The 13,014-nt window shown below is 43.8% G+C and overlaps 1 protein-coding gene across 1 annotated transcript in view; it reads left to right on the forward strand.

The window, feature by feature from the left end:
- TMEM135 (transmembrane protein 135) overlaps positions 1–13,014 on the forward strand; it is a 172,329-nt gene that overhangs the window by 32,621 nt on the left and 126,694 nt on the right. The window contains exon 4 of the mRNA XM_081950357.1: positions 5,895–5,928. Within this exon, the coding sequence (XP_081806483.1) occupies positions 5,895–5,928 (34 nt within the window). The remainder of the gene's footprint in view (positions 1–5,894; positions 5,929–13,014) is intronic.

Below are 13,014 nucleotides of genomic sequence, written 5' to 3' on the forward strand. Positions count from 1 at the left end.
GGAAGCCTGGGCTGGCGTGGGGCAGTTTCTCCAGTGAAGCATCTGATTCATCCCCAGGGGTGAACATTTTGCCTCCTCTCTGCCCCGGCTTGGAAGCTGCAGAGGAAGCCTGCCATGCCTGGCGAGGGGGGGAGAAGAGACGGCAAGAGAAGCCACATCTCACTCCACAGCTCTCACTTCTCCTCCACCCCACCTGCCACCCCTCTCGCTAAAGAGACGGTGGGGAAGGGAAGCAGCCTGGATTCTGTTAGCATTGGGGCGGGTGGGAGGAGTTGGGCTGCGAGACACGCGTCCTACCCAAGACTTGCAGCTCCATCATGTTGCTTGCTGTTTTGTCCAGGGAAGCACCCTGCAAAAAAAAATCTCGCGAGTTCAACTTCCCTGGACAAAACAGTGAGGAACACGACGGAGCTGCAAGTCTTAGGTAGGACGCGTGTCTCGCAGCCCAACTCCTCCCACCCCGCCCCAATGCTAGCAGAATCCAGGCTGCTTCCCTTCCCCACCATCTCTTTAGCGAGATGGGTGGCAGGTGGGGTGGGGGAGAAGTGAGAGGTGTGGAGCAAGACATGGCGACGACCCAGGTGGGAAGCCACATCCCGTAAAGGAAGGCATGGCAATCCATACAATTGGGGATGTCGGAAGAAGCCTTGTGAGAAGACGCCGCTGACGATGTGCAGGAAATCTCCCCCCCCCCCCACCTTCAGATAGTCTTGTGGGCTGGCCGGAGAGGTCTTCAATGAACTTCACTCTGTCTGTGCCTCTGCAGGCAGCAGTATCTCCTCGCAGGTCTCATTCTTCCTTGTCTCTGGTCTGATTCTCAAATATTTTCAAGCAAAACACTGCCAAGAGAGGGAAGTATCTCTTCTCCCTCCCGCGCCAAATTTTGCGTGTAGGCGTACCGTTTCACAAAGCTCCTTAATCCGCGGCTCCTGGATCCTTTGCTTTGTGTTTTTTATACACATACCGACATACCCACCCTTCCTGGGAATGCCGTTTCCCACTCCCAATATCCCGTTTCCAAGGAAAGAAGAGCGCTGGGGCCGCACTGGACTTTCCCCCCTGCCCTGACTCCTGTCAGCCTCAACTTTGCTCCTGAAACCCTGCGGGCCATTTCTCTGCTTGAGCTCAGCCGAAGAGAGGGCTGAGGGCAAGGGCGAGATGAAGCTGATTGCTTCCCCTTTGCCTCCTCTCTCCAAAGCAGTCTCGGCAGGAGCAGGCGACTCGCTGGCCTTCCGAAGCAGCAGGCGACTCGCTGGCCTTCCAGAAGCCAGCTATCCATAATTGTTTTGCCCTTATTTTGTCCCGATCCATGTGGCTCGCTGGGCCACGTGGGTCAGGACGAAATAATGATAAAAAAATTGTGGATAGTTGCTGCTACAGTACCCTTCGGAAGGCTGGTGCAAGGCCCGTGGGGTGCATCACTTGGCCTCCTGCTGCTTTTGTGGTTGCAATCGATGGCAAAAGTAGCTGCACTTGCCGGAGGCCACGGCCTGAGTAGCACCCGCAAATCAGCTGTTTTTTGAATGGCAGCTGGATCGGCTCAACTGATCCGATTAAGGAGCCGAGAAGCGCTGAGGTGTCCGGGGAAGGGAAGGGCTTCCTCCTGTACTTGCTACGGCACCTTTTCACTAGGGCTTATTTTTGGGAGTGGGCGTATATTTACACCCACCTCAAAAACCTGGCCTGGTCTTATTAGCAGGACATGTCGTATTTTCGGGGAAACACGGTAGTGGAACAACTTGCTTCCAGAACTTGTGAATGCTCCAACACTGGACGTTTTTGAGAAGATGTTGGATAACCATTTGTCTGAAGTGGTGTAGGGTTTCCTGCCTAAGCAGGGGGTTGGACTAGAAGACCTCCAAGGTCCCTTCCAACTCTGTTATTCTATTCTAAATTATAAATAATATGCACTATAGCTATACACTTGCTAGCTGACAAATGTATTACGGTTAACAGAGGAGACCATGAGAGGCAGTTATACAACTGATGGGAGATCGAATCTGGGTTGGTCACCGGGATCAGGGATCTACTCTTCTGAGCTTTTGGACTCGTGCTGGAGCCCATCTTCAGAGAACTTCTCTCTAGCGGAATACATACTTTGGGCTGTTCTGTGGGTCGTGCTTATGTGGTTCCTTCCTATTGATTGGCTGATTAGTGTGTTGAGGGCTGTTGATTGGCTGTCGTTTCCTTGGGCTGCCGTGCCCTTGGCTCCTAAGTATTTGATAGGCTGGTGGTAATTCAGCACTCCTGTTGACTGACAAGGGGCCCATTTCCCAGGCTTCAATCGTTTTCCTGGCTATCTTTGTACCTGCTCGGCCGACAATCTTAGTGCAGCAAAATTAAATGTGCATCCTTGTTCATTGCAATGTGAGGCTACCAATGAGTTTGGCTCTCCTCCTCTGTCTGCCCACTTGTGTTCTTGCAATCTGGTGGTTAGCTTCCTCCCCGTCTGCCCTACACGGGGCCATCCATGCAGGGGTTCTGGTAGATTACATTGGAAGTATCTCCCACCTCCAAACAATCTTTTACAATGCATAATTTGCCCTCCTACGATGGCCGCATTCACGAGATATACATCTATCATTTGGATGGTAGTCCTGTAAATGTTCTGTCAATGTTATCCGCAGCAAAGTTTGGTTTGCGTAAAGTAATGGGCACACTAACAATATCAGGTAGGTCAAGTTCATCTTTAAATGAAAATTCATGTACAATGCTAATAGGGCGCTATTAGATGCAATTATATGTATATGTAACAATGCAGCATTGTCGAGTTTTTCTAATATTTCAAACACAATACTTCAGTGCATTGTTGTCCTTACTTCATGTTTTGATAAACAAACTCTACAACCCTTTTCAGTATTTCAGGGAGTCCTTATTTCGCTTCATTGCTAAGACGAATAGCTACCTTCAATACATCTTTTGTGGTATTCTACTTACAATGCGGAGCCAACATTGTGCAAAAGTGGCTTTAGCTGTTTGAAATTGTTGCTTGGATTTACCAATGGGGAATCTGTAAACCATACCTTGTGATAGATATTTGTTTTCACTACAAATCCTTTCACTACAGTTTTACTACCAGGGTTCTGTTTGGATTGAAATTTCTCTACCCCTGCCTGCATTTTCAGTCCTCTTATTTTGAAGCTTAGCTGTTCTTGTTGGTTTTCGGTGAACTTTTGCACCGGGGTCTCTCTGTCAGACTTCAGTTGAAAGAAGGAAATAGTTGGGTGTGAGTGATTAAGCATAATCTAAACATCAACTGTAATGCTTTGTTATTTCAGACTTCCCTCCCACCAACCCCATTGCAGTTCCAGATATGGAATTGTGGGCCAATCACTTAGTCAGCTGTCCAAAGGATAAATTGGCGATTTCTTGATTTGATTATGAGTTTGAGGTCGCCATATTTTTTTTTTTTTTGTGTTTGATTTAGTTGCACAGGTTAACTTCTATATTTAACTTTTTTCAACGGCTGTGTTTATAGATTAGATTCTATCTTCTGAAGGAGTCCTGTTGCAAACAGTTTTATGTAATTAAAGTTCATGTTAAAAAAAAATAGCCATATAAGCTGCCTCCTGTTGGAGCCAATGTATACAAAGATTTGTCCTTGTAATAGCTGCATTCTGAACGGTGTTTTTCTTTAGAAGAAATACAGCATGGGATGGATTTCTGCAGAAATACAATGCACAGTGACAGAGGCATTCAACAGAACCAGAAGGAGCAGAATTGTAGTGCAGGATTTGTAGATGCTTCCTTCTTGGTGGGGCCGTGGGGGCTCAGTGGTTAAAGATGCTGAACTTGTCAGCTGGAAAGCTGACCGCCTGGGTCAAGACCCAAGCACCACGCAACGGGGTAAGCTCCCGTTCCTTGCCCCAGCTGCTGCCCACCCAGCAGTTCAAAAGCATGCAAATGGGAGTAGATAAATAGGTACCACCGGTGGGAAAGTAACAGCATTCCATACGTCTTTTTTGCATATAGACATGCTGGCCACACGACCACAGAAATGTCTTTGGACAATAATGGCTTCCTTGGCCAAGACGTGGAGATGAGCACCATGCCTTAGAGTTGGACGTGACTGGACAGGGAAGCCTTTACCTTATTTGTTGGTGCAATATATTTTGCCCCCTTTCCTTTTATCAACTGTAAAAGTTTACAGTGTTGCATTACTGTAAAGGAGCAGTAGTGGCACAGTGGTTACAATGCAGTATTTCAGGCAAATTCTACCAATTGCCAGCAGTTTGATTTTCACCGGCTCAAGGTTGACTGGGCCTTCCATTCTTCCGAGGTCGGCAAAATGAGGACCCAGATTGTTGGAGGCAATATCCTGACACTGTAAGCCACTTAGAGAGGGCGTAAAGCATTGCAAAGTGGTATATAACTCTAAGTGCTATTGCTATTATCGTATTCTACAATACACAAGTCCTGTTTTGTGAGAGTGCATCTGTCTTAAGAACTTAATTGGATATCTTTGGCAATAAACTTTAATACATTGGACAACTTTGCAACTGTATCAAGATAAAAATCATGAGATGGGAACAAAAGAAGCTGCCTTACCTTAAATGAGATTACCGGTTTTATACATGCCTGTGTTGTCTACACAAGTTGCCAGCAGCTTTTCAGATTTCCAATGGGAATTTTCCCAGCCCCATCCAGATGAAACTAAGGGCATTCTGTATGTGAAAACAAACAAATGGTTGCCCAATCTCTTCTTCAAAACCTCCAGTGATGGAGCACCCACTGGTGGAGGCAAGAAGGAAGCAAGAACAGTTTCTTTACTGTTGTTCGCCTACAGACAGAATCTTGCCAGACTAAAGCAATTATTTGCATAATTATAGATACACTCTGTGAATAGCTAGGGAAGATCCGTCCTTGCCCTCTTCTGCCCACCACACATTTCAGTTCTGTGTCTCTTTGCCCACTGGGGAAGAGACCGTCCCCCCCTGTGACTCCAGACTACATCCCACCACAAATTCTTACGCTTTGTGTTAAAACTCGTACAGGTACAGCTTAGGGTTAAGTATTTACTGAGCGTTCTTTAAGTAAGAATTAACAATAACAACAGCAGGTTTGATCACATCAACCAGCAGGTTTATTGTATATAGCAGGGGTGTTAAACTGGTGACCTGCGGGTGTTGTGGCCCACCAGTGGCCAGCGCAGCTGGCAGCAGATTCGGACAGTGAGGAGGTTGGGGAGGAACACGGGCCAGTCCTGGAGTCTGGGGAAGGCTCTGATGAGGGCACTGTGTCAGAGGTGGAAAGGGGGCCAGAGCCGTATACCAGGTATTAGCTGCCTTCAGAGTCAGACATCAGTGAGGCAGACAAACAGCTGGAGCCACAGGTGGACGATGAATGGCTCCCCCCAGAGGAAATAAAAGAGGAGCGAGAGGGGAGTGGAGTTTGCAGGAGACAATTAGTTCGCTTAATTGGTTCCTGACTCTCCGAGACTCCTTGCCAGGTTCTGCAGCTCTCCAACCCAGATAAGGTCTGTGACTGTAAATCCTCCCCTGAAAGACTTTCCTGGATATGAATGAGCAGAATTCACAGCAAATTAATAAAAGGGGTTTTTGTCCGGACAAGGAGTTTGCTTAATGCGCTCGGGAAGCCTTGGTCAAAACAGTGGGCAGGATGTGGCATGCGCAGACCATACCCACACCAACTCCGCAAAGGCAAAAATTAAGTCATGAAACGTCACGTGACATCAACGTGACACGGCAAGTTTTACACCCGGGGTATATAGTAACACCACTGAAGGAACAAGATGGCATTTCCATTGCTTTGATTGTTAACAGAATTCCCTTTTAAATATGACAGAATTCTTGAATGCATTGTGTTTGATATGATAATACTATGAGTTTTGAATGCCCTAATAATTACTCTGTCTTTTTTGTTTTGGTTTTTAGGCGGGGGTTGCTTACAATTTACATGGCCAATTTGGTAAGTAGTGCTATTACAATGCGGTATACCTAAGCATGAAAGCTATGTATAAATATATAGACTGACTCCTCTTTTCATCCCATTTGATGTAGTCCCTTCATTGGCTTAACTGATACCTAGAGCCCAAATCCACATTTCTTTTGGAGCTGAAAAGACAAATAAGGTTTCTGGGCTGTTGTATTAGTCTTCTTCAACCGATGCCTTCCAGCCAGCCCTCCTGATCTAATGCAAATTGGATTTCTGGGAGCAGTAGGTTATTTAATTATCATTAAAGTTGTTGACAATAAATTGTGCTTGGAGAAAAAGTATACAGTGTGACTCACATTAAAGTCAATAATAAAAAAACCAGAACTATCAGAGAGCATATTCTTATGATTTATGATGATTGTATTTTATGATTATGATCATGAGTTCTCACTTGTTGCTTGTATGTACACTGAGAGCTTTTGCACTGTAGATAAATTCTTTCTGTGTCCAATCACACTTGGCCAATAAAGAATTCTATTCTATTCTGTTCTGTTCCTTTCCATATTCTATTCCATTCCATTCCATCCTTAAAGTAAGGAAGTTACTTTAGGTGTTCAGCAAGGTGGAAAAGAGGGAAAAGAAGTTAGAATGAACTGCATAATAGGGTTGTTTAGGATATACTTACTTAGATTTGCTTCCAGTAGGAATAGAAGAACCACAGGGCTGTGCTATAGAATTCTTAGAAAATAGACGGATTGTATGAGAAATCTGCATTCTTGAAAGTATGCATTCACACAGGACGGCAAGGGGGTGGGTAAGAAGCTGGAAGCCTTTGAATGAAAAACAAGAAGTTTGGTTTAGATGTGACAGGAAGATAATCTTTGGATTCTGTGAGGGCATTGTGTGATTAGAATGTTGTTAAAAAATAACAGGAACAATAATTTTACAAAGTGGTATAAAGTTAAAAATCATTGTCCCACACCCTGCCCCCATGAGTCATGTTAAATATTTGTACAAAATGTTCATGGATAATTTACAATAGTTAAGCAAAAAGCCTTAAGGATATGACTTTAACAAGCAAAGTTTCTTTTAAAGTTTTTCAGATATGGCTACCTTAACCGAGAAAATAATGAAGGTATTGCTTATATCATTGTTGCGCTAATGATCTCATATATAGTTTATAAAGCATGATGTTACGTGTTTATGGCACTGTCAGACTTGCCTCCATTCAAAGCCCAAGAAAGAAAACCTCCAATTCCATTTAGATAGAGAAGGGGTACTTTTACTGCGGTTGAAATGATAGCAGCGAAAGCAAGGCAAGATCTGATTCAAAACGTGTGAAAGTTACAGATTGAAAGTTTCCCCAGATCCCTCCCCCCAGGGTCCAGTGCTGAGGATCCAATCAATGTCCAGTATAATGTTGTGTGAAGCTCATCTTGAGATACTTCACCCATCTGGAGACCTAGGATGGTTGGTCCTGACAGGTGTAAACAATTCCATTCAGCAGCAAAATAATTCTTGAGAGCAAACCTCCCTTTCAGTTCACATGGGACTGCACCACTCCAGCTCACTTCCCCAACCCAAATGCCATGTCCCACTCCCTGTTACAATGGCAGCTGATAGCAAGCATACTGCAAAGTCAAACCCCATGCTGGAGATCTGGCTGACAGGCACTTAGTAACAGCAATTCCAGTGGTCCCTGGTTACCATTGTCAAGCAAAGACTGTGCGGTTCATTAAGGTAAGACTTCAAGCAATCATGATTTCTGACTTCCCGCTGGCTTCCCCATTGACTTTGCTTGGGGGAAGCTGGCAGGGAAGGTTGCAAATCATAGTCATGTGACTGTGAGACACTGCAGTGGCTGGAAATCTGATATAGTTGCTGAGTGAAAAATCACAATCACATGACCATGGGGGTGCTGGGAAGACCAGAACTTTTGTGGATCAGTCATAACTACCCCTTGTTCAGTGCTTTTGCAAATTTGAAAGATTGCTGAACAAGCAATTGTTAAATGAGGATGATCTGTAATATGTTTTGGATTTCATAGCATCCTTCTTTAGATAAAATAGATCCATGTACCCACTAGTGGTGGGATTCAATTTTTTTTACTACCGGTTCTGTGGCCGTGGCATGGCTTGGTGGGCGTGGTAGGGGGAAGGATACTGTAAAATCTCCATTCCCACTCCACTCCAGGGGAAGGTTACTGCAAAATCCCCATTCCCTCCCGATCAGCTGGGACTCGGGAGGCAGAGAATAGATGGGGGCGGGGCCAGTCAGAAGTGGTATTTAGCTGTTCTCCGAACTACTCAAAATTTCTGCTACTGGTTCTCCAGAACTGGTCAGAACCTGCTGAATACCATCTCTGATACCCACTGATGACTAGATAATTGATAAAGTTGCTAGGCAACATAGGTAACTGATGTTTTTTTTAAAAAAACATTGTTGTGTATTAATATAACAACTTAAATTACCTCTGGAGTTATTACTCTAAAGTCTATAATACTAGTCTTCCCCAAATTCTGAGGATTTTTCGGATTTGAGCTAATTTCCAGAATTTTCAATTGTTGCTACGTTGGCTGGGGAATTTTTAGGGTAAAAATCCTGAGAACTTAGAGAAGGCTGGTCCAGTTGTTCTTTATTTGTTTTTCTATTCCATGGGCGACTCTTTCTTCCTAGGATGACAGAAACCATTCATTGTTTAGCAACTAGACTGTGCATTTCCAGAAATGGAGGATCAACATTTATTTATTCTAACCTGGGAGTGTGGGAGGGCTGTTAACATGACTTAAAAACACTTCCGCATATCAAAAGATGAATCAACTTTTATTTATGTATTTATTTCCTGCTTTTATTATGTTTATAAACTCAAGTCGAATATACCCAATAGTCCTTTCTCCTCTTATTTTCCCCATAACAACTACCATATAAGATAAGTTGGGCTGAGAGAGTGTATCTGGTCCAAACTTTCCTAGTTGGCTCTCTTGCCTAAGGTGAGACTAGAACTCACGGTCTCCTAGTTTCTAGCCTAGTGCATTAACCATTGAACCAAACTTTCAATAAACATATCAAAAGACCACAAAAAACTTTCATCTTTTTTTTTGTCCCCTCCTACTCCATCAAACCTTGACTGGTGAAAAATTCTTAGCAACAATACTATTTTCTAAACATTGAATTAGCCAACGAAAATATTGCCTCAATTCTGATTTTGGATGTTGATGTGTTTCTCATAGGTTGCATATCTGCTTTCCCATGTAATACTGAATAAAAAGTGATATTAAAATGAGTTGAGGTTTAGTTCTAAAATGGGAGGGTTTCCCCCCTTTATTATTATAATGGAATATATCTGCCCGTTATAACATAACAGTCTTAAAGTAAAATCTAAGTTTAATATAAGCACTGCAGGATGTTTATTTTTTAATTTGTTCAATATATATTTTTTGTTTCCCATAGAAGCCCAAGAATGTATACATAATTCTTTTTCTTTCACTTTTTCTTGGCAACAGCAACCTAGTGGGGCTGGTTGTGCTGAGTATGTTGTGCTGAGAGACAAAGACTGTCCCAAAGTCACTTTATGAGTTTTCATAGTTACTTGAACCAGGTTTTCCCTGTCTCCACATGCTTAAACACAATAAAATTTAGACATGTAGTTTTTTACTCAAGTGAATGATGGTCTATAACACGGATGTCAAACTCAATTTCATTGAGGGCCGCATCAGGGCTGGTGTGGGCAGGGCCAGGGTAGTTGTGGCCAGCTTGATGTCACTCGTGTCGGGGGCGCCTGTGGCCTCAATGCTCTGCCAGCGAAAAAAGGTTCCCAAGCTCCGTTTTCAGCCGCGATGGCCTCCTGCAGCCCTCTGCCAGCAAAAACGGAGCTCGGGGGGTACACACAGTCCTTGCGAGCTGTTTTCAGACACAACGGCCTCTTGCAGCCCTCTGCCAGTGAAAATGGATTGCCCCTGAGCGGACCTCCCCCCTCCCCCAGTTTTTGCTGACAGACGCACCATGGCCGGACCTTCACTGTTTCCATTGCGGCCCCCCCAGCCAGATCTAAGCTGGATGATTCTTAGTATCTTTCCTTGATTTTCTGGGGTAGTTGAGACCACTGAGAGTTACCTGGGCCAGTAGAGGTTCCCCATTCTTGAAGTAGGTAGATATCTTTTGGTCTTTGGTTTGAAGAAAACAGCCAATGATCTCACCAGGAACCAGTACAAAAAGATTTGTGTAAACTAATACTAGATCTAACGTAGGGAGGAATGTGGACTGTAGCATCTCAACCAGTTGCAATCAATGAATCAACATTTCTGCAATACCGAGGAACTGAAAATGATAGTCACTGGTACTGGAGACTGGACAAACGTTCACAAGTCTTTCCAAATCTATTTTGGATGGCACATGTTGACGGCAAGACATTTTTAAGATGGCCAGAAAAGAGATGTATTGGTAACATATATGTATATAAGATGATCCTTCTAAAGATATATTGAGATCAAAGAGAAACCCAGATTCCAGCTAGAGGAGAAAATGATATGTGATCACAGCAGTTATTTTTATCTGATAAGATAGGAAAAGTGGACCTAAGATCACTCTTGAAAGTAAAAGACACAGAAGGTAAAAAAAAAGCTGTCAAAAAAAAATGGAGGAAATACACCATAGAAGATCCCACAAATTTAAACCCAAAGGGAAAAAAATCAGGTGGGAAAGAATAGCACGGAAAGCATTGTGTGTCAGTAGTGTTATTTAGTGGAATAATTTGAAATGTGCACATTTCTTTATTAATCTTTTTTGTAGTTCCTAGCTTGAAGCTTTCAAAACAGTTAATAAAACACATAGAAGAGGGATGTCAAACTCGATTTCATTGAGGGCCGTGTCAGGGTTGTGTTTGACCCTGGGGGGCTGGAATGGGCGTGGCCAGCTCAATGTCATTCGTATCGGGGGTGCCTGTGGTGGCCCAAGTGCTCTGCCAGCGAAAATGGGCTCCCGAGCTCTGTTTTCGGCTGCGACGGCCTCCTGCAACCCTCTGCCAGCGAAAACGTACCTCCCGAGCTCCGTTTTGACTGGCAAAGGCACCGCCGGCTGGTCCTTTGCTGTTTCCAGGATGGCCCCTGGGCCTTGCGTTTGACACCCCTGACATAGAATAATTGAACTTCTATAAAACAATGAACTGGGAATAAAGCTAACAGAATGTCTGAAACAAAAACCCGTATCCCTGTTACGTATTAATGGGTTTAGCCTGTTTGGAAGTTTTGGGAGGCAGTTCTTTGAGAGAAAAGTTGCGGTCATCATCTTTCTTACAATGATAAAGTGCTCGCCCAGCAAGGGAAGTTTTAAACAAATTTGTATCTGCTGCCTCTGCGTTTATTATTTACGCAAAGCACATTTTCTCACTTTAGTTTTCTTTTTTAAAAATACGTAACTTTAGAATGTTTTGATTTGCCTTGAGAAAAGTTCATTTTGAATGTGCTCTACGTTTTCTTGCCAAGGCTGGTAGGTGAGTTCTTCAGGCTGGGTTATGGTTATGGATTTCAACCTGTTTTCACTTAGCTTGGTAGCTCATGACTGCCATGACCGTGATCCACGTTATCGTTCCAGCACATGGTGGCTTTTTCTTCTTCTTCCGTGTCTAGTTCAGACTTTAAACTGCCAAAATGAAGCCCCCTTCTTGGCTTTGTTGTTGGCCAAAAATCAGCCATTATTGGTACATGTTTCTGGTAGCAGTTGACATACCAGCACATGGACCAAGCTCTGTGTCTCTCCACGTTCACACAGTGTGTTGTTACCCGTTAAGAGCCTCCACTTGAGTATATTGGTTTTACATTTAGGCACTCCCAACTCTCAACCTATTCTGGGTCTTCCAGGTAGTATAAGGGAGGTCAGATCCTTCAGTCGTATCCTCCTTTAATGTTATCCCTTGCTCGATGGTCTCCTTCCTCCATCTTTTAATTGGAGTTTGTTCTTGTGTACCCCCCTGTGTTTGTTTTTGCCATGGAAATGACATTTGTTCCTAGATCTGAGTCAACAGGCTTGGGGCATATGTCTGTTCAGAGGATGTCAAGGATCATTCTCTTGCTTAGTTCTCTCAGCATCTGCTGCTAGTTCTATCCATAAGTGGGGTAATGACAGCGAGAGGATATATTTTCTCAATTGGTGTAGGTTTGAGACCACCTGTCACTAAGCGTACTTGATGCCAACTTGTTCTGCATATGCAGATGTGCCCCACATCTGAAGCAACATACTCATCTGCAGCGACATTCAAGGCCAAATGTTGTGGTTGGGTCATACAGTTAGAACAGTTTTGCACCTTAGGGCAGTGGCAATGTGATTTTTGATTTTGTGCGTGTTGTCATCTTACTGGGGATAGATTACCCCATGTTAACCTTGGAGTTTTCTGAGGCTGTTCCCCACAGCAGGGAGGAGGGACCTATGCGATCAGTCTGTCCCAGATGCTGATGGACTGTGTATGGCTTCTGAGGAAACTTTGGATAATTCCTGAAGCTCAAATGCCCTATGGTTTTAGTTGCTGCTTGAAATGAGCAGGCAACAGTGGCTTTGGATTAAATGACATCTAGGCAGACTTGGTGTAGCTGTTGATCCTTGAGGGTCCCTTTGTTCATGGTGGAGATTTAGGAAATGAAGTGGCTCAAGAGATGACTAGAAAGCCACCGGAGGAAGACAAGAGTCCAAATTCTATTAAATCTGCTTTCTGGTGAATCATCTGCTAGTTCAGAGAACAGTGACATGTGCATTTTGGATGTGCCACAATACATCCATGTAACTGTGTGTGCTGCACTGACTCCACATATACTCCAGGGTACAATTAAATGTTTAAATTTAAATAGAGTTTAAAGCTCTACGTAGCATGGAACTTTATAAGAATGCCTATCATTGATGGTTTTGCCCATCTCACTCGAGGTGATCTACTCGTTTAATGACCACGATTTCCTAGGTGATCTCTTCATTGAATGACCATGATCCCAAAAAGTAGTCAGTAAAGAGAGAGAGAGAGAGAGTGTGTGTGTGTATGTTTGTTTTCGTAGATTTTCACGGGTGTAGGTATGCTGGTCTTGTTGTATTCGGGTCTTTTCCCGTGTAAGATTTTACACGGGAAAAGACCCGAATACA

This window comes from Natrix helvetica (genome assembly GCF_964273705.1).
Source record: "Natrix helvetica genome assembly, chromosome: 4".
Classification (NCBI taxonomy): domain Eukaryota; kingdom Metazoa; phylum Chordata; class Lepidosauria; order Squamata; family Natricidae; genus Natrix; species Natrix helvetica.